The 21,795-nt window shown below is 37.0% G+C and overlaps 1 protein-coding gene and 1 long non-coding RNA gene across 3 annotated transcripts; one reads left to right on the forward strand and one right to left on the reverse strand.

The window, feature by feature from the left end:
• Nucleotides 1-8,074: 8,074 nt before the first annotated feature.
• On the reverse strand, nt 8,075-13,855 carry LOC144705496 (ubiquitin-associated (UBA)/TS-N domain-containing protein). Of its 2 annotated transcripts, none has more exons than XM_078578202.1 (12): nt 13,653-13,855; nt 13,366-13,513; nt 13,087-13,182; nt 12,484-12,560; nt 11,143-11,222; nt 10,481-10,541; nt 10,076-10,143; nt 9,895-9,976; nt 9,058-9,141; nt 8,894-8,971; nt 8,465-8,584; nt 8,075-8,386 (listed from the first exon to the last, which is right to left on the reverse strand). In XM_078578202.1, exons 1-12 carry the CDS (start codon nt 13,818-13,820, stop codon nt 8,210-8,212), a joined length of 1,239 nt encoding a protein of 412 aa, XP_078434328.1. In that variant the 5' UTR covers nt 13,821-13,855; the 3' UTR covers nt 8,075-8,209. The 2 variants fall into 2 exon arrangements, with proteins under 2 accessions (XP_078434328.1, XP_078434329.1); XM_078578203.1 differs by having other exon boundaries at nt 13,366-13,580; nt 13,653-13,783.
• Nucleotides 13,790-14,687, forward strand: LOC144705497 (uncharacterized). The gene is made up of 2 exons (XR_013582049.1): nt 13,790-13,930; nt 14,404-14,687. It is a non-coding gene; the product is annotated as an uncharacterized LOC144705497 (long non-coding RNA).
• The last annotated feature ends 7,108 nt before the right edge of the window (nt 14,688-21,795 follow it).

Below are 21,795 nucleotides of genomic sequence, written 5' to 3' on the forward strand. Positions count from 1 at the left end.
AAATTGTAAGTAACTGGGAAGTTCTGGGAAATGAGTGGTACGAGGTGGTGCATGTGTTATAACCATTGCTTGATGCATCACATTACATCCTGTGCTCGCATGGGAGACCCTACAAAATGAGAAGAATTTTGCCCTTTCCGTATCTCCCATAGTAAGTAAGATCAGGTGATGTGTAGATAGGGGCTCCGCTTAGAACATGTTGACATGATAAAGATCTTGTCAAAACACTCTAATGGTGTTCGAGGAGTGTGGGTGCATAAGAGCAGGTGCCAATGATGAGTAAATTGGCTCCAATATCCTATAGCAATCTCAATATGGAAGGAAATGTGCTCCATAGTCTCAATCTGAGGAGATAAGGGGCAAAAATGGCAGCGTGAACTGAGTGACCAATACGGGTCACCCAACCATTAGTAGGGAGGCCATGGTGCATGAGCCTCTAAAAGAAGAATGACATGGGAGTGAGAATTTCTAGATGCCATATGCGGCAACCCCAAGGTTGTATAGGGAATCTTTCTCAAAAATGGTCCCAAGAGGACCGACAAATGATATTCCCATCAATCATGAGTGTCAAAATAGGTCGATCAAGAGAGGGCCCTATGGCAATAGCCATAGCCTGCTGTAAGGCATCTAACGGGAGACCATGTTGCTCCCATAGGAATCATGTGTTCCGCTTTAGCAACTGTGCCACAATCAACTGTGGTTGATGTTGAAAAAAATGAGGGTGGCAGGCTAAGGGTTAGATTATGGGGATTGTATCATGTTAGAATTGACATGAAAAAATTATAAAATATGTGAGTCTCAAATGGAGTAAAATGTACATAGGACTCAGAAACAAAGTCTTTGAGACATATACATGAAAAAATGTATTGAGAGCTATTTTTGGATTCTTAAAAAGAGAATAAGATCAATGCATTCCACTAAAATGTTATCACAAAATGTTAGTTAAAATTTTCATCATCAAAGGATCATTAGAATAACTTCATATACAAAAATGCAGGTTGGAAAAATGATAGTAATTTTCATTATCTGTATATAGAGTTTTTACAGGGTATCATTTAATGGATTAAAGGATTAATCATTTTCATAATTCTTTCCATTTAACATGTCTAATATGTTTGTCTCTCTTTATCAATTCAAAACATAGACATATATTTTCACTATTCTATAATAAATAAACCTCTGCTTTAGTACTTTTATTTTTATACTTTATCCATCAAGCTAAAAATATTTGATTCATGTCCTAGTAATCAAGTTCAACATCAAAGTCCCATACACCATACAAAGCTTAAATTGTTAGTTCCTTGCCATCTCAAATATTTACAAGCATATCCAATGTAAGCTCACTTATCAACAAGGAAAATCATACTGATTGAAACTTTTGAATCATTAATATTGGAAAGCTATTCATGGAACATCAATTAACATTATTTCAAGAAAACTATGAAGGAAACTCAAATCATAGTATTCTGAACAGAAGTCATCTATGTTTTTTAATTGATAATTTAATCAGAACAATGAGATGTTGATATAATTCTTTCATTATGTACATGCTTCATCCCTCTATCTATAATATTTTTGTTAAATCTCAGCCATTAAGGAGGTTTAATGCATGTCCTTCACTTCTAATGCATGTATCTAATTCCATCTATACCTAGGAGAGGTTTGCAAAAACATCCTATCCTCTAATAGATTAGTCTGAGTATTGAGCAAATCCTTTTATGGGTCCTTAATTATCTATGCATTATATCTGTAATATTACTTCTGCAAAGGAATATTATAAGAAAGGTTAAAAAATGAGATATTTTACCACAGCATGAATATATGTACGTGTTTTATTCGAACATATTTTTGATGTTCCATTCATAGACACATGATGACATTGAACATCTTAGGAGACATCCTTGATGTCGGGAATGGAAAAGGCTAACTCCTAGAGTCACATTCCTTAAGTTTAAATAATAAAGTTGTGGAAAACATTATTATTAGAAGAAAAATCTAGGAAAAACAATCTAGGAAGAACAAGCTAAAAATATTTGATTCATGTCCTAGATATCAGAAAAACAATCTAGGAAGAGATGAGATGTTGGTCAGGCGAGGGGTAGAGCCCTATCGCCCTAGAAGAGAGCCCCAAAAAGGAAACCAAGAGGGATGAGGAAACATGAGAATAGACTGCATTATATTTTATATGAAAGATTATATGCCCTTCTATATGATGGAATTATATTCCATTCAAACAAATTACACTTTAGTCTTGTATAAGTTTCACATTGATCAAATAATATCCATTATTATTCATGTTTAATGTTTATAATTAAGTTTATGTTTGTATGAGACAATAAGTGAATCAAAATTGAGATCATACTACATTGATTATTTATCTTAATTAAAACCCCTAATCATGGGATTCCAAATAGTCGTAGCTTTGATGCAGATACAAATATACACATGAAATTTAGTTGTATGTATGGGTTTGTCTATACTTATAAGAAGGGAGAGACTCCATGAAGATGCTCCAATAAAATACTTGACCAATGTAGTTCAAGTATGGTCATTTAGGGTTTGACAGTTTACCTTACCCTATGTCATTCTAGGAGTGTCATAAATATGAGGGACTATATGTACATGGTACCTGATGACATAAATGTTCTATGACAGAGTTTTTAAACTCCTTATTTACCAAAACACACAATGTATCTTGGTTTGTCGTGTTGGCACTTTAGCCTATCAACTTGGTTAAACAAATCTATGATTAAGTAATGTATATGTTAGTGTCATGCGGTCAAATTCGGAGATAAGAATAATGCTTGGATCAGATGCGTGCTGGCCTCAACGCTTGGGCAAGAACGTTGAGCAGCCTTGGTTTGTGCAACAGAAGTCTTCTTTGGACAACTTTAGGTCGCTTGGAGGTTAAAGAGGGAAGGTAGGGCTAGGACCCTTGCACAAAAGGGTTCATTGCATTATGAGGAACAAGATTACATTGAATGTTGTAACCATTAGATGAGGGAAGACCAGAGGCAATACCAAAGAAATGAGATGGGACGTGATACACGTCGTTGGATAGTGGTACTCCTACACCTTGAGGCCCGCAGCCCTGTACACTGGGGATCACCTGTCCCGATACCGACATTGGATTACAATATCGAGACGGATACTATATTGGATACCGAAAATCAAAATTTTGGTATCCAATTTTTCTGATATCTGGATATCGGATAACGATATCGGATATCGATTGCTACAGTACTGATATCCGATATTGGTATCCGTCGCAATGTTGTCATACGCCTCCGTCTCTCAGGGAGGGTGATGATATCGGATATCAGATTTTGACATCCAACATAGAAGGGTTGTAAACATATAATTTATTCATCGTAGATGTCATTGTGTAACAGTTTGGAGAGGAAGTATGTGGGCCAGCGGGTAAGCACAGAGCTTTCTAAGTTATTTAGTAGCTCGTTTAATATATACAGCTCAAACCTTTTGTTTTCTTCCATATGTGATTACAGGATTCATAGTTTAACATTAAACTCCAAATCATATTATCTCATATGGAAGAAAACAAAAATATTGAGTTGTATATATTAAACGAGGCAGTAATACATTTGAGATATATATTTATTAAACATATTACATATTAAACTATGTGATAACATAGTAATTATTTATTAAATAATATTATTATATATTTTATTTATATCCTACCTCATTTAATATATAAAGCTTAAAATTTATGTTTTCTTCCATATGGTACAATAGGATTCGGACTTTAATGTTAAACTCCAAATCCTGTTATCCCATATGGAAGAAAACAAAAGGTTTGAGATGTATATGCTAACTGAGGTAGGATAAATATCAAAACACATGACGTTGTTAACATAAATCATCTAAAATAGTGATCAACACCAATTTTTTCCGTTGATACCAGATATCAATATCCGGATATCAAAATGTGATATCCGGTATTCAATATTTGTCTCGTCCTTACCCGTTTGATATCCATTTTCGATCCATTTTCACCTATAGGACGGATATCATCCAATATCCGATATCCGATATCAGACACTGTCCCATGTTTTTTGGATATCCGATATCGAATGTCCAATACCGGATATCGGACGGATATCAGATGGACAATCCTACTGTACACACCTGCGGGCATCATCTCTACAAGCATGCCCCCATGCTACCACGTGCCCTTGGGTCATGGCCCTTGGCGGATTCGCCTTTTCGGTCGTACCACACGCCCCTATGTCCAATCGTCATACCCATGTGCTCATTTCTACCCTTAATGCTCCACGCACCCCCAACATCCGTGTTGGCACCTCTACGCTCTGTTCGCATTAGCGCTGCCATGCTCAACGCCACAAGCATTGGCGCCTGCACGCCACAACACTACTCGTAGGGGCTGCCCGCACCCCCTAGTCATCTCAGTACTTGCTGTACCATGCCTTAGTCTCTTAGTGAAATGTCTCACCCCCACGCCCTACATGCACAAACGCTTGCGACCTGTACATCAACCTGTGCAGCCCTCGCGCAATGTGCGTGGGCCCCGCTGACCTCTACGCAAGTGCACTCGTGAGCACATGCACCTAGTGGGCATTGGCTTTAAAGATTAGGATTGGGATTTTATCTCTCTGCATCTTTGTTTTATCTCTCTCCATTTTATGTTTGTATCTTCAATGTCAGAATAATGAGGATCATATAATCTCATTCATTTAACTTTTGGCATTTATTTATTTCTATAAATATGTAAAAATGTTAACATGCGATTATCAAAAAAGTTATATCTACTTGGGAAAAACCACAATATGAGGGAATTATTTTGCAATTTTAACCAATTACCAGAAGCGCTGCTTGAGGGTTTTGGAAAAAATAATAACGTTCTAAGGAAATATCTCCATCTTGTATTTCCTTAGCATTTGGTGAAATCTGTGTTTTAGAATGAATTATGAAACACATATATAAAAATGTAATAATTTATTATTCAACGATATTTTTATATAAATATTAGGTTTTGATAATATTAAATATAATGTAAATGGAAGTTAAAAAGACCAAACTTAATTTGGTACTTGTTTTATGAACCAAAGGACACTAGTAGATCAATTAAATATCACTTAATGATTTCATGAAATAATTAAATAAAATGATTAAAAATATTTGGAATTCTGGACTAAATCTTGTAGTGTGTAATAATTCCCCGCTTATCAAACCGTTCTGATCAGTCACTAAGGTAATTTATTTATCAAAAGGAAATATAGTTATTTTGAGAAGCCTTAGCCTTATATAAATATAAACCATAAAATATTCTGAGTAAAAAAATATTTCAACATGAATAGATACAATTTCTTAAAGTCATAAAATCATTTTAACATAAATATATTACCGTGTGGGGCCAAAAAATATAAAGTCATGAAAAATGGGAATTAACCCAAAAATTTCAAACAAAAAAATTTAGGATTTTATAGGAAGACCAAGTTCTCCAAGATAAACCAAAATTTATGGGATTTGATTTGATGGTTACTTCATAAAATGATTCAAGTTATATCTAAAATGATTGACCAAATGATTAATAATTCAATTTTAGTGAACTAATTCTAGAGAGGGTGAAGAGAAAGTAGTTAGCGAGCCATGTTGATAACCTAAAAATCTGACGCCTTGATATTTAAATATGGATATTTTATTAGTTGATCATATAATGAACATATTAAGGATGTAACTACACTCAAAGGGGGTCATTTTACAAGATCCTTATTGTGAGAATTTTAACCTGAGCAATAACTGGACATCCTATACCAACTACAATAATGTTTCTAATACCTCCCTAAGTCTATGGTGAAAGAAACTATTTCATTTTCATAAAAAAATTGATTTAATAGAGGAAAAATAAAGGAAATAAATTATTAATCAAATCAATAAAAAGTTGAGATTTTCTTACACATCCTAAATATTATTTTTATTTATAAAATTTTATGTAAGAAGGATAAATTAGAGAATAAAATTATATACACATGCTAGTTTTTTAATTCATAAAACTAATACCAGATAATGCACGAGCTACTGGATCCTCTCCCTTATCATATGAATTTAGTCCATTTATTTTCAAAATTTAATGCCCTTAGGGTTTGCATCAAACATTTATTAGACGTTTGTGTTTTTCTCCCAAAAAAAAAGGATTTTTGTTTGAAAATATATTTATAACCAAATAATTTGTCGTTTTCCATGTACTTTGGAGTGATAGATACACCGTTACTCTAACTTCATTGTAGAGAATGCGTTAGCAGGAGTTGGTGGGTTGAAGAATGGTTTTGTTGATTTGCACAATATTTTGGTATTAGAAATGGGTTTCTATAAGAATTTTAGGGCACACACGTCATTTTTAATATCTATTTATAGACGATGCCAATATAAATACTTATTTCCCTTTATGTGCAGTATATTCTCATGTCTATCCATGGAAATCGAGATATATGGGTTTATCTTAAAGTAATACGAAAAAGTCATAAAATATTACAAGTCTCATATCAAAACTTATTTTATATCGGAGTAAAAACTTTAGGATAACTAATGTAGAGCGTCGGCTTAAAAAAATGGCCTATGATGTTTAATTTAGCTTTTAGGCGGCTATTAAACTAAGACTTTCTATCTTAAATACCTAAATGAATTGGCCAAACTTGCAGAAACGTTTCACTTGGTTGAACTCGTGGGCTCCATTATAACAATTTTGACCATGAAAGTGTGTAATAAAAGACCGTTTTGGAACGTAAAGCAATGAGTTATTGGGTTTGTTTGTGTAACTTTATGAGGATTATGACAAATCAGCTAGTCTTATAAAGTAAAACATGGAATAGACCAGATCATAAAGTCAGTTATGCCTAAAAAATAAAGTATACAATTAAGAAGTCTAAATATCCTATGTAATAGTAAAATCACATCTGTCATTATGGCCCAAAAGATTGAAGAGATTGTATCATATCTAGGACACTGTAATCTGCTCATTTGAGATCGATTATCATTTTTTGATGAGCGACAACATTTCTTCTCATAAAAATGAACTTTAAATTTTACATAAAAGGCATTTTTTTATTTCTTTAATTGATGCTTATTTGTTTGAAGGAAATTTAGTACAACTGAAATGTTAGTATAGAAGTCTATATTATATATTGCATATTTTTTAAAAATTCTTCTCTGAACCGGAAGTATTATTCCTACTTTTACAATAAATTTGTCATTGCTCATGTAGGTATCCACATTTGTGCGGCCATGTAACAGGGAGATGACATATATTACCCCAAGGCTGACTCATATTCTTGAGACTGCTTAAATGAACCGCACAACTAACCCAATTACTGCACACAATTACTAAAGAGAAACTAAAAATCAGACAAACAATTTCTCTGATCTGATGAATCTAACAAACAGCGCAAAAAAGGTAAGCAACTAATCATGTGTCCAAGCAAACCTAACAATGTACACCAACTATGTTACTCATAAGCTCGACGATTAATGAAAGAATTTGCATATTATCTATAAATAACACTATGAAAAATTAAGCATATATGTCATTCATCACATGACCTTAAACTCACCTTTAAAGTTAAAGTTGACCATTCAATGGTATAACATATCAATTAGTTGTCTTTTACTTGGGAAGGCTCCGTGGAGAAAATTCGTCACCTTAAACGCTCACATGATAGACTAGAATGAATTAACTTAGTAACATATCTCAAGATTTCATGTATCATAAAGTCTTTTCAAATTTAAGGGAACTAGTTACAATACATGACGGGAATATCTTAACTGATCAACATATGGGACTTCAGTAGCATAACATGGACTACTAACCTAACCATTATAACTGTATTATATCGTGTAATAATACCATCTAAATGAACTGAATCAAGTGAACTAATAAAAACTAGAAGAAGCTCAGTAACCCATTTCCAACTGCAGCTCGTTCTTCGACTCAGCTTATTTCTCTCCTGCTGCTTTTGGATAATTGTGAGCCTATCGTTGAAGGAACATGAATAGTATGTCTAAAAGAAGATGGCAAATTTTCTGGGGTACCTCTCCAGAGTGCAAAATCCACCAACTCTATCAAATTATTTCTCAACCGTCATCAGACACTTGTCTTTTTTCCATCAGACCATTTTCTCTTCTTTCTTTCTTCACCGAAGTTCGTCAGCATCAATACCTCTGCAGGCTCCTTTCAAAGAATTCCGAAAAAGGGATTGTTGATGGCAGAAGTCAGCTCTGCACCTGCTGAGTTTATAACCGCTGTGTCCACCTTTTCTTTGGGCAAATACAGGAACTCGCCTTCTTCAATCTTCTCAAATCCACATATTTCAAGAAACTGTATCCCACCAGTCATGGAACCGACCCTGTCCTGCAAATAAATCAAATGACCATTATAAATAATTTTTAGCCTATAACAAAGGACATCGTAAGCCTTGCATGGATGTACCTGGAACGTTGCATTTGTAGTTCGGATTTTTCTAAACTTCTCTTCATTCGGATTCTTGGCAACGTTACCCACATAGGTGAGCAGCGTTTGGAATGCTCTCTTCACTTTCGCATCCTCCTCCTGCGAATTAAACCGAGAAAGCATTACAATTGATAAAATGCCAAGTCAACTAGGATAAAGTAATAATAATCTTTCATTTGATAATATGTGACAGCAGGGAACAGTGAAATATTGAAATATTTTCCTCCCAACTTTAGTTATAATGATAAATTTTGATTGGTTATCGAAAGAAAGACCATACAACAATGTAGATCAAACACAAATTGATGAATTAGAAAATAACACTTAATTATAAATCCCGTGGCGAAGAATATTTCACTTTAAGTAAAACTTTTTGCCAAGCCTCCCAGAAAAGTGCGCCAGCTATACCTTGTGAGCTAGCTTGAGAGATCTCAGGCAGTCTCTCATGTGTTCCATCTTTGTAGCCGGCTTGATGGGCAGAGCGCTCTGGTTAAAGGTTGGAAACCGGGGTAGAAAGTGGAGGTCTTACAAGAAATAAAAAGAAAGTTTTAGATGTGATGTGAGGGTATTACCGTCCTTTCCCTCATAGGTGGGGCAGAAGGCCTTGCCGTGCCAGGTTCTTCGGGTGGAAGTCCAAGTTTGCGTCTTCTCTCAGCCTGTCCAATAACATTGATCAGTATCATCAGAGGGCGATGATATAAGGACACTGATCAAGTCAGGAACGCTGATGAGATTGTTCAGTCCTGGGCCTGATCTCTCACTTGTCATAAAAAAGTGAGTACATCCACTGTGAAAACATACCAGTTTTATTCAAACATTTCTTCAGTAATTCCAGGAAGAGATTGTTATCATCACAAGGATGATGATTTTGCCATTGCAACAACGATGATGACTTCATCATCGTTATCACTAGTTGATGCCAATGGATGAAGAGGGCGGTGAGAACTCCTCCTCCTTGATAAGGAAAATAAACTTGCGACAACTGGGACGATGAAAAGGCTGTTATGGCATCAGTGCCAGCAAGAAGGCTGGAAACAGTAGCCATGTCATCGGCAGAGACAGCCGAGAAGATCGCCAGAGGCAGGAATGGCACGAAGCTTGTGGCAGCAGTGGCAGATGGCATGTCATCATCTTTCCATCCTAAGATGACGATGGCCATGACAAAATCATCATCTACATTGTAGCTGCGGATGATTGACAATGACACAGACGAAGTCGCCATTGTCATCCTGGAGCATAAGAACGATGGGAATGATGAAGACTCGTCATCTTCCTCAAGTCATCGTCATTGAGGACAGCAAACCTTACTAAGAATTCTAACAAAAAATTTGATGGCTAAGCATTGTAGTGATGGTGAAAGTGTTGCTGTTAGAAATGTGGGTAGACCTAACAGGAATCGGGTTTAGGACCTTATCTTCCTCCAGCTTCTGACGAATTTTCTCTCTCGCTCTCTTCTCTTCTTCCTTCTCCGCTTGCCGCAAGGCCAACATTCTACATGCAAAAAGGAAGGATGATTCTGATTTGCGTGGATGATAAGTCAAAGTTGAAACCCCAACCAATTAAAAAAAAAACAAACGCAAGTGGCCCAACCTTTTCCTTTCATTTTCTTCCTCAATTCGTTTTGCTTCCAGAAGATCTCTCCCAATGCGGATTCTTTCCTACAGTATGATAAGAACCACTCAACTACAAGCAATAGTTTCGGAAATCAAAACTTCACGTGCGTCATATTGAACTTCCAGATGATAAAAAATTTTCACTGCACGAAATGGATTAAAAGACGTCAATAAGTTTTAGAGGAAGAACAGTTACCTACCATAAATTACTTGTTAATAAAACGTTACAAATGAATTAATTAGCAGGTATTATTAGATAGAAGCCATTTTCAATCAAATCATTAATGGAAAATCCAGTTCTTCAAATGTTCCATCCATAATTATCAAAGCGGACACAAAAAGAGTGTACTACACTGGAGATTCATGGATTGGGTTCTGGTACCTTTTCCCGTTCTCTTTCCATCCTTTTTTCCTCCTCTTCCTTCTTCTTGCGGGCACGTTCTCTGAACGTAGGTATAGAATTAATATACATGCCCACAATTTTACTCCCAAGTAAACTAATCAATTAACTTTTCGAATCAAGGACATAGTAAAACGATTTATATGAAGAACAGTTAATTGATCAATTAGTAGGCAATAAAACCTTAACATTAAAAAGTATCTAAAAATAATTGGCGTCTGTTCTTGTTTGAAGCGGCTGCCTTAGGAGAATGGGCACAGATGAAACGACAAATTGGAGGAAGAGAATGCCACATGAGAATTTCCGATGCATAACTTCAAATAAAAATAAAATATATCCTATATCAATCATTCTAGAATGTCAATTTCTTCACAAATTATGAATTCAAGTTCAGCTTCACAGAAAACTCTATGCAAGATTCACAGCGCATAGCAAGCAACAATATTGAAACATTAAAAATTCCTCCGCTTGGCAGGTATTAGGTTTAACCAATTTTATCATAAAAAAAATTCCTTGGATAAGATACGAATATTTGATAATTATTCTTCCTGAAACAGAGAGCACTAATTGCATAAGCTCAATTAAATCGTAAATTACAACTCGTCCTACACATGCCAATCAAGAGATGAATAAAAAGTACAAACCTTAGCTCTTGTGCCTTAACCTTAGCTTCCTCGGGTGTCAAGGATGTTTTTGCAGCCTCAGCATTAGTTTTTGCAGGTACCTAAATAACAAAAATCCCCGATAATGGAATAATTAAACTGTTCTTCAATATATGTGTACCTGCGATCAAAATGCCACATTTCTGCAGAATGAACGATAGGAATGTTTTCATAGGGAAGGAGTAAAATGTTTAGTCTTTTCTACATGCTTAGCAAACGTAATAATTTAAAGAGAACCTTGGTCTTTAAAAATAGTAAGAGTACCCAAAATAGGATAAGATGTCAATGCCAGAATGATCTAGCCGACTCTTTGAATCAAAAATGATCTTGAGAATTGACGTACGATAAGAAAATATCCTGAAGCAGATGCTCTTTCTACTCGAGGTTTTATTGAAATCGCAAAATTATGAGAAATAGTGCAAAGGTAAAGGAAAAAAACCAAGCTAAGTTGGCTATGTTTCGCGGGCATTAATTGGGGAAAAAGATAAGATAGCTATGAGTTTAAATTGTTGCGTTGGTATTCCTTACGAAAGTCGAATCAATGAAGACTGATAATGTTATGACTTATTGTTCATTAGACGAAGAGAGAACTAGAGATACTGCAGTCATTTCATAGGAAAAATATATATCCAAAACAATAACACATTGAATTGCGGAGCCAAAATTCAACGGATATAACTAGGAAATTAGAAATAAAGCGATGAGAAATAAAGAAATGCATAAAATAGTAAGGTTGCCACACTAAATACATAAAAAAACCAATTGCGACAAATCTTCCAGTGTCAAGCGCGAATGATAAACGAAAGACCTGAATGAGCCCATTATCTGTGATTTAGAAGATGGTTTCTCAATTAAATGTAAATACTATTAATTCATGTGGCCGAATTTCTTTCGAGAACAGAAAAGGCAATACATTAGAGAAAATAACAAAGAAAAATTCCTTTAAATGAGATGATCAAGAAATAGAGCTATTCTTCAGTGCCTCCAAATAGAATGTGATGTCTTTTAGAAGGGAACTCCAATGATGATGGATGCAAGGCGGAATCCTAGAAAACGGTGCCATTGTTTTAAACATTTCACAAAATTATAACTCAAGAGCCCAGATGCGAAACATCAAAATATCAAGACAAAGATCCGATGATACTTTCCATGATTTCAACACACATTTTTTTTATTCCAAATCGAAATAGTCAGCTGACTGTCCTAAAATAAAAAAAATAGCAATAGTGTCAAGCAGAGCTCAATTGCTCCATGGATAAAATGAATAAAAATATGAGAGAGTTCTTCGGAAAAAAAAAATATATATATATGCGAGAGAAATACCAAAGGGATTTCGTCAATATCTTTGTCATCTTCGTGATCAGCAATCCAATTAACTGCAGCTTCAAGACTGCCATTACCTGAAATCGTGGGCATGCATGTAAGAGACATTAGCGAGAAAAGTGTCCAATACGAACACCAGATTAGTGACCTAATTTAAGAACGGACACAACGTTAGTATGAAGATCCATCTGTCCAAACCCGGTTAAGGCACATAAAACATCCTTAAATGGAATAACTTAGTAAAATATGTACGAGCCAAAAAATATTCCCAAAATATTATTTTTCTACGAAACAATCATGACCTTGCAAACTCGAACAAGAAATAGGCAAACAGAGTCCTACTCAAATCGGGAGAAGAAATAGATCCAAACAAAATGAAATGCGAAGATCTAGTCCCACCAGCCAGAAAAAGAAAGGCATAGAATAATATGTTTTAATATCTACGCAGCGTCTTCTGAAGGAACTGCCAAAAAAATCTTTAAAAGATCTCGCGTCAATGAATATTCCAAAGACCCACTTTTTTTAGTTAAAAGAATTCTATGTTAACTTCATTATAAACATGGAATGAGCAAATCACATCGATTTTTCGGGCAGCTAACTCACCGGAGAAATAAAGAGCCCGTGTTGCACGAGCAGAAGGAAATCCCATGGCCTCGAGATCTCCAAGAAGATTTTTATCAACTTCCGGAACAACCATCTCTGAGAAGAATTACAAATCGCGAGTCAAGCTATGAATCAAGCCAGAACAAAAGAGTTCATTCACCCGTTCTGATGCATTGTATTTAGATAATTAAATAATGTGCGCATAAAGACGAAACATTTGCCTTGGTTCACAAAACTATATTATATATCTTCATTTCCAAGAAAAGCAGTAAGATTTGCCTTGATGATTGCCACTTTCAGAGGCAGCGCTCTCCGACCGGTGGTCACCGACCTTAACCGGCGCTTCCAAGTCAACCGACTTCGCTTCCTCCATCGTTCTGTCAACGAAATCCGAGTGCCCAGTCCTTTTTGTGTGCAGATCGCTCTCCTTTAAGAAAACACCCCCAATTTCATCACCATGTCGACATTCGCACAATAGTAAAATCCCAGCAGATCTGGTCAAATTCGGCCCAAAGAAGTAATTTTTACGCAAGTACAAACAGAAAGAGATTAAAGATTCAGCTCACCGTCTTGGTCCGGCATGGTTTGCCACAAGTAGTGCAGACGAGATGGAGAACGGCCTCGGTCGACTCCGAGAAATTGGAGTGGGAAGTGAGCTCGGCGTGCTCTTGTGCTTCTTCTACGCTCTTCAGGTGAGCCCCGCAATCGCCACATCGCAGCGAGAGACCTGCCATTGTAGGACCTCGGCAACAACCTCAAGCTCTCCTCGAGCAGAGAAGAAGATCTTCATATATGGATGAAGGATGACGGACGGGACGGGACGGCACTCGATTCCTAAATATTGGTGAAGTTTCTTACAAGTATTTCTAAATATTGGTGATTTTTTCCTCATTTGGGTTTTTATGCTATAGTCATTTGCCATATAACTGGATATTGCCATGATCCTAGCCGATAGTCTAAGTAATTTCAAAATCATGTCACATAGGGATACATGGTGTGAACTGGTCTAGCTGAACTTCATGATTGAGGATGGTGATGATTACCTGTCCGTACTACGCCCACTAACTTGGTGAAAGTTATGCACCTCATCATCTAGCTAGGGTAGTGCTTTTCATGTGACCTGTCCGGTGTGTGGTCTGGATCAAATTTTGCATAATGTACAACCCGCACGATAGCCTCACTGCACATTGCACAGAGCATTGTGTGGTGTGAATGTGTGAATCGGTGCAAATTTATGACGAGTAAATATAAAACATGGCCAGTCGTGTCCTGGCGGGGCTTCTTTCACTTCAGACAGGACTTGTGGCATTCTTGCAGGACTTCTGATACCCCAGAAGCATATGATTGAAGCATCCATCTGACCAAATCCAAGTGCTATTGGTGTGAATCAATGTAAGTTTTGCAGGTAAGATTCACGTGCAACTTTTGCCCCCCTCTTTGTCTTCCTCACATCATCACCTCCCTTGCCATTTGCCAAGCTACCATTCATGATATTCCTCACCCTATTAATCTCCATCCTCTTTCTCCTTTGTTGCCCTTCTTCAGAATTGAGCAAGTTCATAATCATAATCTGATCAAATTCTGGAGAATTTCCAGTATCCCATCATGTGTATCTGTTTGGATTTTTTCCAGTATTAAATTCATAAAAAATAAGAATATGTTCAAATATCTGATCTGATCGAAATGTGACTTTGATTAGAATTCAATTTTGATCATAGTGAGATTTAATTCACAGGGTGAATTTGAAGTTTATCCTTACAAATCCCTTTGTGTTATGGAATTTCAAATCAAAATTGGAAACTAACTGGGATGCTTAAGTTATACTCTTCATTGTTCTAGTTCTTGTTTCATCTATGTGAATGAGATAAGTTATTGGAATGCATAAAATATCACTTTTCTTGGAAATTATTCATTAGCAGTGTTCCTGAATTGGTATGAGGTTTTTGATTGAAACTATGCTGAAAATATATGATCGATGACTTATTTATTCATTCTTGGAAATCCAACTTGAGAATCTATCCCTTCATAAAAAATTATATGATTTATGTAACATGTAAAATTTCAAAATAAGTTAGGGGGAGGACTTCTGCTGGTAATAACTGAACGAGATGCTGAAAAGACATATCCGTTTAATTTTGAAGCAATCATCATTATTTTAAATTAACCAGTTATTTAACTTCAAACGAATCTATCTCCATATATTTTAAAATTTCACCGCAGTTATCAGTTCTTTCCAAGATTTGAGTAACAATTAATTTTTGTTTGTTATCTAAGATATGGATTCACCTCTTCTGAAAGCTTAACCTGGAAGTCTGAATCTAAATAAGGTTCTGAACTTATGAATGAGCATGTCTACATAAAATTTATAAATAAAAAAATCAGAAATAAGATATTGATTGTAATTCAATATCTTATGAATCAATTTTTCAAATTGAAATTCAATCTTGCATGAAGCATTTATATTATTTGAATTAAAAAAAGATCACACTATAATTGAACTCTTTTTGCACAAAATCTTCTGTGATGAGTTGTCCCTTGAACTATGATTAATTCATTTCAGGTGCCATATTTGTAAATTGACATTCTATCATGTCTCTTTGTTTCAAAATATCACTTTAAATCTCATCCCTCGGGCTGATATATTTCACACATTTACATTGGGTTCTGGCCTTGATTGACGATGCAAATAACTGATACTGCAAAACTTAAAATAATTGAGAAGTAGATGAAAATAAAAATGAAGGATCTAATCAGCTTTCCCAGAGTAGAATCCTCCATTGCTTAAAATTATTCCCTCTCGTCCTTATCACTTTGATCAAGATTTGGGCACGAACTGATCCAAATGACAATGAATTAATTTGTTCCCCTAGTTGTATGTAAACCAGAAGTTTTCTATGTTGGATTCACCTGGGAAAAACATTAATTTAAAGACATTAATTATATTTGACTCACATTTATTTAAATAAAATTTATTGTGATTAAGATAAGTTAAGTTGAAACCCATTGATTGCATTGTGATCACTTTTATAAATTCATGCCCTTTTTGGGTTTGGAAAGCTAAAATTCATGTTTAATTTATTTCTATAAACAAGTGGATAATTATGATGTTAACTCTCTCATCTATGCTTCTTTGCATTAATGACTTTTTTAACTAGTGGTTTTTTGGAATAATATTCTGGCTTTGATGCATACATAGTGTGCAAATAGGATACCAAATGACCACCTAACATTACAGTCTTTTAGTTCCATAATAACACATCCCTATTAAGTTGTCTTTCTTAATTTTTTCATTCCTGTATTTTATTACTTATCTTGCTTCTCTATTCATTTCATAAAACTGCAAATTCATATGGAACAAAATATGTTTTCATACGGATTGGATTTCTTATACATGTCTGCAGAAGATGAATCAGATGATAGTAGCACAACCACCGAACATAAACAAACTCACCTTAATGCCAGTGATGCACTAAGGTACTACAGATCTGTGGTATGACATCAATCCAAATGTAACTTATGTAGTGTCACCGTAGACTGTAGCAAATACCGAAGCAGCACTCCTCTCTTAGATATATCTTAAAAGGTTTCATTGTCAAGTGTGCTACCTTGGAGGGTAAGGTAAGTTGAGTGCTAGAGGAGAGGTCAGTTGCTCACATGGTTGACACAACAGATAGTGAAAAGTAGTGTTATAATAACCATAAAGTAGATAAGACAAAAGAACTAGGGCGCTTCAAGTTCTTTCCGATTTTCCTTGGGCAATTGTTAGGAAGAAGCATTTCATAAGACTTGTCCATTATATTGCACAAGAAGAGATATTTGTCCCATCATTGAGGGCCACCAAAGAAAAAGTTTAGTCACTTTACAATGATATGAAGAAGAGCACATAAAGAAAAGTTGCTGACATTTCATGAGTGTCACTAATACTTGAAGAACAAGACTGCATCCTTAGGGTGACTGTGCCCTGGGTAGATACTTAGTGAGATTGTGTGAGCCTGTGCTTGGCGTACGCCAGTTGAAAGCCCCCCACACTAGGGAAACATAAGTGCAAGCATCCTTCATATCTTAGAGGAGCTTGAGTTGAAGTCGAAGGTATTCATGATTTTATTATGTTTAATAGGTTTTATTCTTGATGCCTTTTTATCGATAAGCCATAATTAACATAGTTATGCATGGTGATGGAATACAATGCATCAAACAACATAAAAATGATTGGTCCTCTAGAAAAGTAATTAAATTTGGTGAACTGTCAATGTAGTGCAACAAGACACATTCATGGAGAGCGCCATCCTGAGATCGCCACCGCGCCTTCGAAGCCATCATCATCATCTTCATCGAGCCCTGCCGGCTCATGTCCCAACCGACCGGCACGCCAAGGCTACAGTGAAGAAATCCGGGTTTAACACCCCGGGGAGAAGCACGAACGTGCCACCGACTGACTCGAATTTCTTGCTGGCTCGTGCTCGTTTCATTCACTAATTTATCATGTTTTTGTTTTCATCGTTTGTATTATCGTATTCGTCTGTATCATCGTGTTTGTGTTCGTTCGTATCATTGCCTCCTTTAATTTCCAAAGTTTATTTTGTTGTAAAAGGCGTTACCTTGTTGGGTCCCTTGTTGAACTCTTTGTAAAGGGCCCATCATGGCCCTATATAAGGCCATGATGAGCACCACCGCGTTTCAGATCTGGTATTTTGTATTATGGAAGTTACACCCAAACTAGGTCTCACCGAGGAGAAGGAGAGGAAGAGGGAAAAGAAGAAGAGAAGGAAGAAGAGAGAATAGGAGAGAAGACGAGGGAGTGGAAGAACCACCAGTTGCCGTCGCCTTTGGTCGCCACACTTTCGACGACTCCCAGGTTTGCACACTAGCCCCGCGCGCGACTCTGTTACAGTATTTCCGGTTTGCATTCACCATGAGCGACACACGTGCTACGGTCAACATGAGCGCAGGGTGTGCATGGAGTTGCACTCCGTCCATGATAGGAGATCCCCACAGTATATGCCTCGTTCACAAGTGCCCAACGAGCCACAACGTTGTTGACCGATCGTCGCCGTGAAGTTCACCGGCCCGTGCCAAGACCGATGCATTCTGTTGGTTGTACGTGTGCCTTTCGCGCGTCCAGTTGAACCCTTTCAGTTTGATCAAAAGAAACACCTTTGCGACACTCACCCGCACGGCTGACCCACTCACGCCCCCGTTGTTTTGGCCGCGATCTTCGCCGGCGCTTGCACACCCGCGTCATAGTAACTGAGCGGTGTAACTGAGTGCCGCTCAGTCTGCGCAAGGCCGCTTGGACCATCAGACTCGCCTCCAGGGACACACCCTCCACCAATTTGGCCCAAGTCTGTCCCCAGCTGGGTCCACCCAGGAAATCGCACTAGTGGATCAGTCATTCGGCCCGCCGTGCTGCCGGGGTTTGTTGTCCCGTCTCGCCCTCACCATCGAGTGCGACCGTTGTTTGATCTGCTGGGTCTTTGTTGTGCCGGCTGACCTAATTGCTACTGCCAACAAGCGTGATACCCATGCCCTCCGAGCCTCTAATCTTTAATAATGTCGCGCACACACATTGTGTCATTTTGTCAAATCGACACCTATCCTATGTGCCACTCACCTCATGCCCTGACCACGCTCGGAGTCCTCCTACCACTCTTCCTTCTGCCTTGCCCTCATCCTCCAGCGTCACGCTCCAGTACGCGCCTCTGCCATCTATCGAGCTACGTCGGGCCTATCTCTAGCACGCTCCCATCGCACCTACCTGCACGGTCATTGACACCGACAAAGATATCGATGACGAAATCTGCCACGAACGAGGTACGTCGTTCCCCTTGGTCATCAGTTATATTACGTCTTTTAGTATATTTTTTGACTATACTCCACCGCGCTCGGGATAGTTTAGGTGAGAGAATTATCGATAAAATTACGAGTTGAGTGTTTCTTAGGTACGGATCGAGCCCGTTCGTTACGTGCGAACGCCAACAGAAATTATTTATGTCATCACCGTAGTCACCGTCGTTGCTTCGACGAGGGTCAGAAGGTCACCGTTATCGTCATTGGTCGCCTGCCTCAGAGCTCGAAACTTAGCGAATTCCCACAAGTCAGACCTGCACGTACACTCCGCCTAGGTTGCATTTCATCACGAAGTTACATGTTCCATAAGGAAATTACCCGTTGGACATCATCGACGACGTCCGGCATCACACATGCTCTATATGGCACACATCATCAACCTTGTATTCTTGGCTAGGTTGAGCTCCCTATGTGTGATAGAGGGGCCATAAGAGAAAGTCATTAAATATGATAATGATAGCCCTACGGTGAATGATAGAGAAGAACACAGCATGTGATGGCTTTGGTTCACATTTTGTTGGGTGGCATCATACTTCAGCTCAAGGAGATAGTCATTGCAATACATGAATCGATACAAGTAACAAGTGTTATATAATATTATGCAATCAATTTAGCCCATTGGATCAGAGATAGATCCCGCAGTGGCAGCACCCGGAGAGCAACGCCAGGAAGGTGACCCGGTCTGGCCGAAGCCGCATTTTCTCGAACAGGTTCAACGCCTCCAGCCCGAGCCCGTTGGCCGTGTACCCGCTCAGCATCGTGTTCCACGCGGCTAAGTCCCTGCTCTCCATCCACTCGAAGAGCATTCCCTTATATTACCCAACAAGGTGCAATTCCACATACTTCATACTGGTAACTAGAGTTGAGAAGAGGGAGATTCTTGACATCTTGCTACCGAATGTGTAGAATAATCTAGTGTTGGATTCATAGGTTTGAACCCCTCGTGATGTCGATCAAAGGTGCCAACATTGAATGAAGTCATCGTTATCTTAAGAGAAATAATGAGACATCTGGATAGTGTCATGCATGGTATTAGAGATAAGACCATGTTTCAAGGCAACAATGTCATATTGACATGACAAAAAATCGATCTACACTGTTTTTCATGCAATGAAGACCAAGATGACCAAATATGCATCAATCCTCACACACAACCAGGCCTTCACAATTGCTGCACTCATTGATTCCTCCATCAGGCTATGATAAGTTAACCATGACTTTGAGGAAAACGCCAAAACATATGTGAAGAATTTATTACATGCGCCTAGGGTCACCAGTGATCCAAGTATAATTCATACAATGTCTTCTATATTTTTTCGTCTCGCATGGACTACTATAAATTATTTTAGTACAACATAAGACAAGTTGTTAACAGTGAGCAGATGCCCACCATTGATCCCAGGCATGAGCCATATGTGTACATTAGCTCACCTCCTATCCAGGAAACATAACTATTGCACTGATGGAAGATATCATGTGAGCTCTCATATACATGGTTAGGAATATTTGCAAAGGAATTCTTGTTCGTCTCCATGATGAGTGCATCCTCAAAGATATTAGTCCATGTCGGTCATGTCATCATCAACTACAAGCGACCAGGTTGACAAAAGAGATCATTGAGCTACTTATGACACTGAAGTGTTGGTGGCGAGTGGAGGACAATGTCAATAACAATGCCAAGTAGAAGGATGAAGAAAACGACAAGGATCCTTGGGTTGATTACGCTGAACTTTTTTTGCTTCAAGCTGAAACTATTTAGACATTGTTTTCTGTGTTGATGGAAGACATGCCAAGATAACTCATCTTTTTTTCTCATACAGCTGAAATTTGACATTCATTTGTATTGTGTATTTAATTTCAATCTAATTAATGTTTTATGAAATGATGCATGCAGATGTTAAAAGTTATGTTTTCTAGAATATTAACCATAACATTATCAAGTTGGCATTATATAATGTTTATTATCTATGTAGTGGTGGGCATCAATAGTAATAGAGTTGATTACAAACTTATTAGTGTTTTATAAAATGCTGCATACCTACATTAAAATTTATTATTCTAGAATATTAATCATAACATTAATAATTTTAATAATATAATAACCATTATCTACATAGTGGTGGAAGTTGCTAATTATTAAACTAAATTTCAAACTAAGGAATGTTTTATAAAATGTTGCATGTATACGTTAAAAGTTATGATCATAAATTATTAATTAAAAAAATAAGTTTCTCAACTTAATAATAATTATCTGCATAGTGGTGGAAGTCATTAATTATAAACTTCATTTTAAACTAACAAATATTGATTAAGCATAAATGTCGGATGATATCTGATGATGGTTATTTCACTGTTTTAACATTTAAATATTTTTCTATAATTTTAACACAAAATATTTTATTTAAATTTCATAATTTCAAATCAGTTGTGTGAATATGTGCAATGTGCAATGAAAATTTTCACAAAAATTGCACAAGACATCACACAAGGGGCTTGGTGTGTTCTGAAATTGGCACAAGTGATGTGGATATTAAACATCACCACACACCTTTCCTTACCTCTAACCTATTCCTAAATTTACTGGATTTGAGCTTGATTTTGGTGACCAAACCTTCCTTTATCTCTAAATAATAGTCCATATATATTATGCATTTGTACATTATTGATCAGATGTATTCCCTTGTCTTTGAATAAACTTGATACTTTCCCTCTAGATGCGAATTCAATGAAGGCTATTTCAACATGTATGGATCTCACCAGGCTTTCAAATAGGCCTAACTGAATCTTGGCATTGGATACATGATATCATGACATTCATAGAAATTAAAGAAGCATATTTTAGTTGATAATTCATGTGAATGA

This window comes from Wolffia australiana, chromosome 7 (assembly GCF_029677425.1).
Source record: "Wolffia australiana isolate 7733 chromosome 7, ASM2967742v1".
Classification (NCBI taxonomy): Eukaryota; Viridiplantae; Streptophyta; class Magnoliopsida; order Alismatales; family Araceae; genus Wolffia; species Wolffia australiana.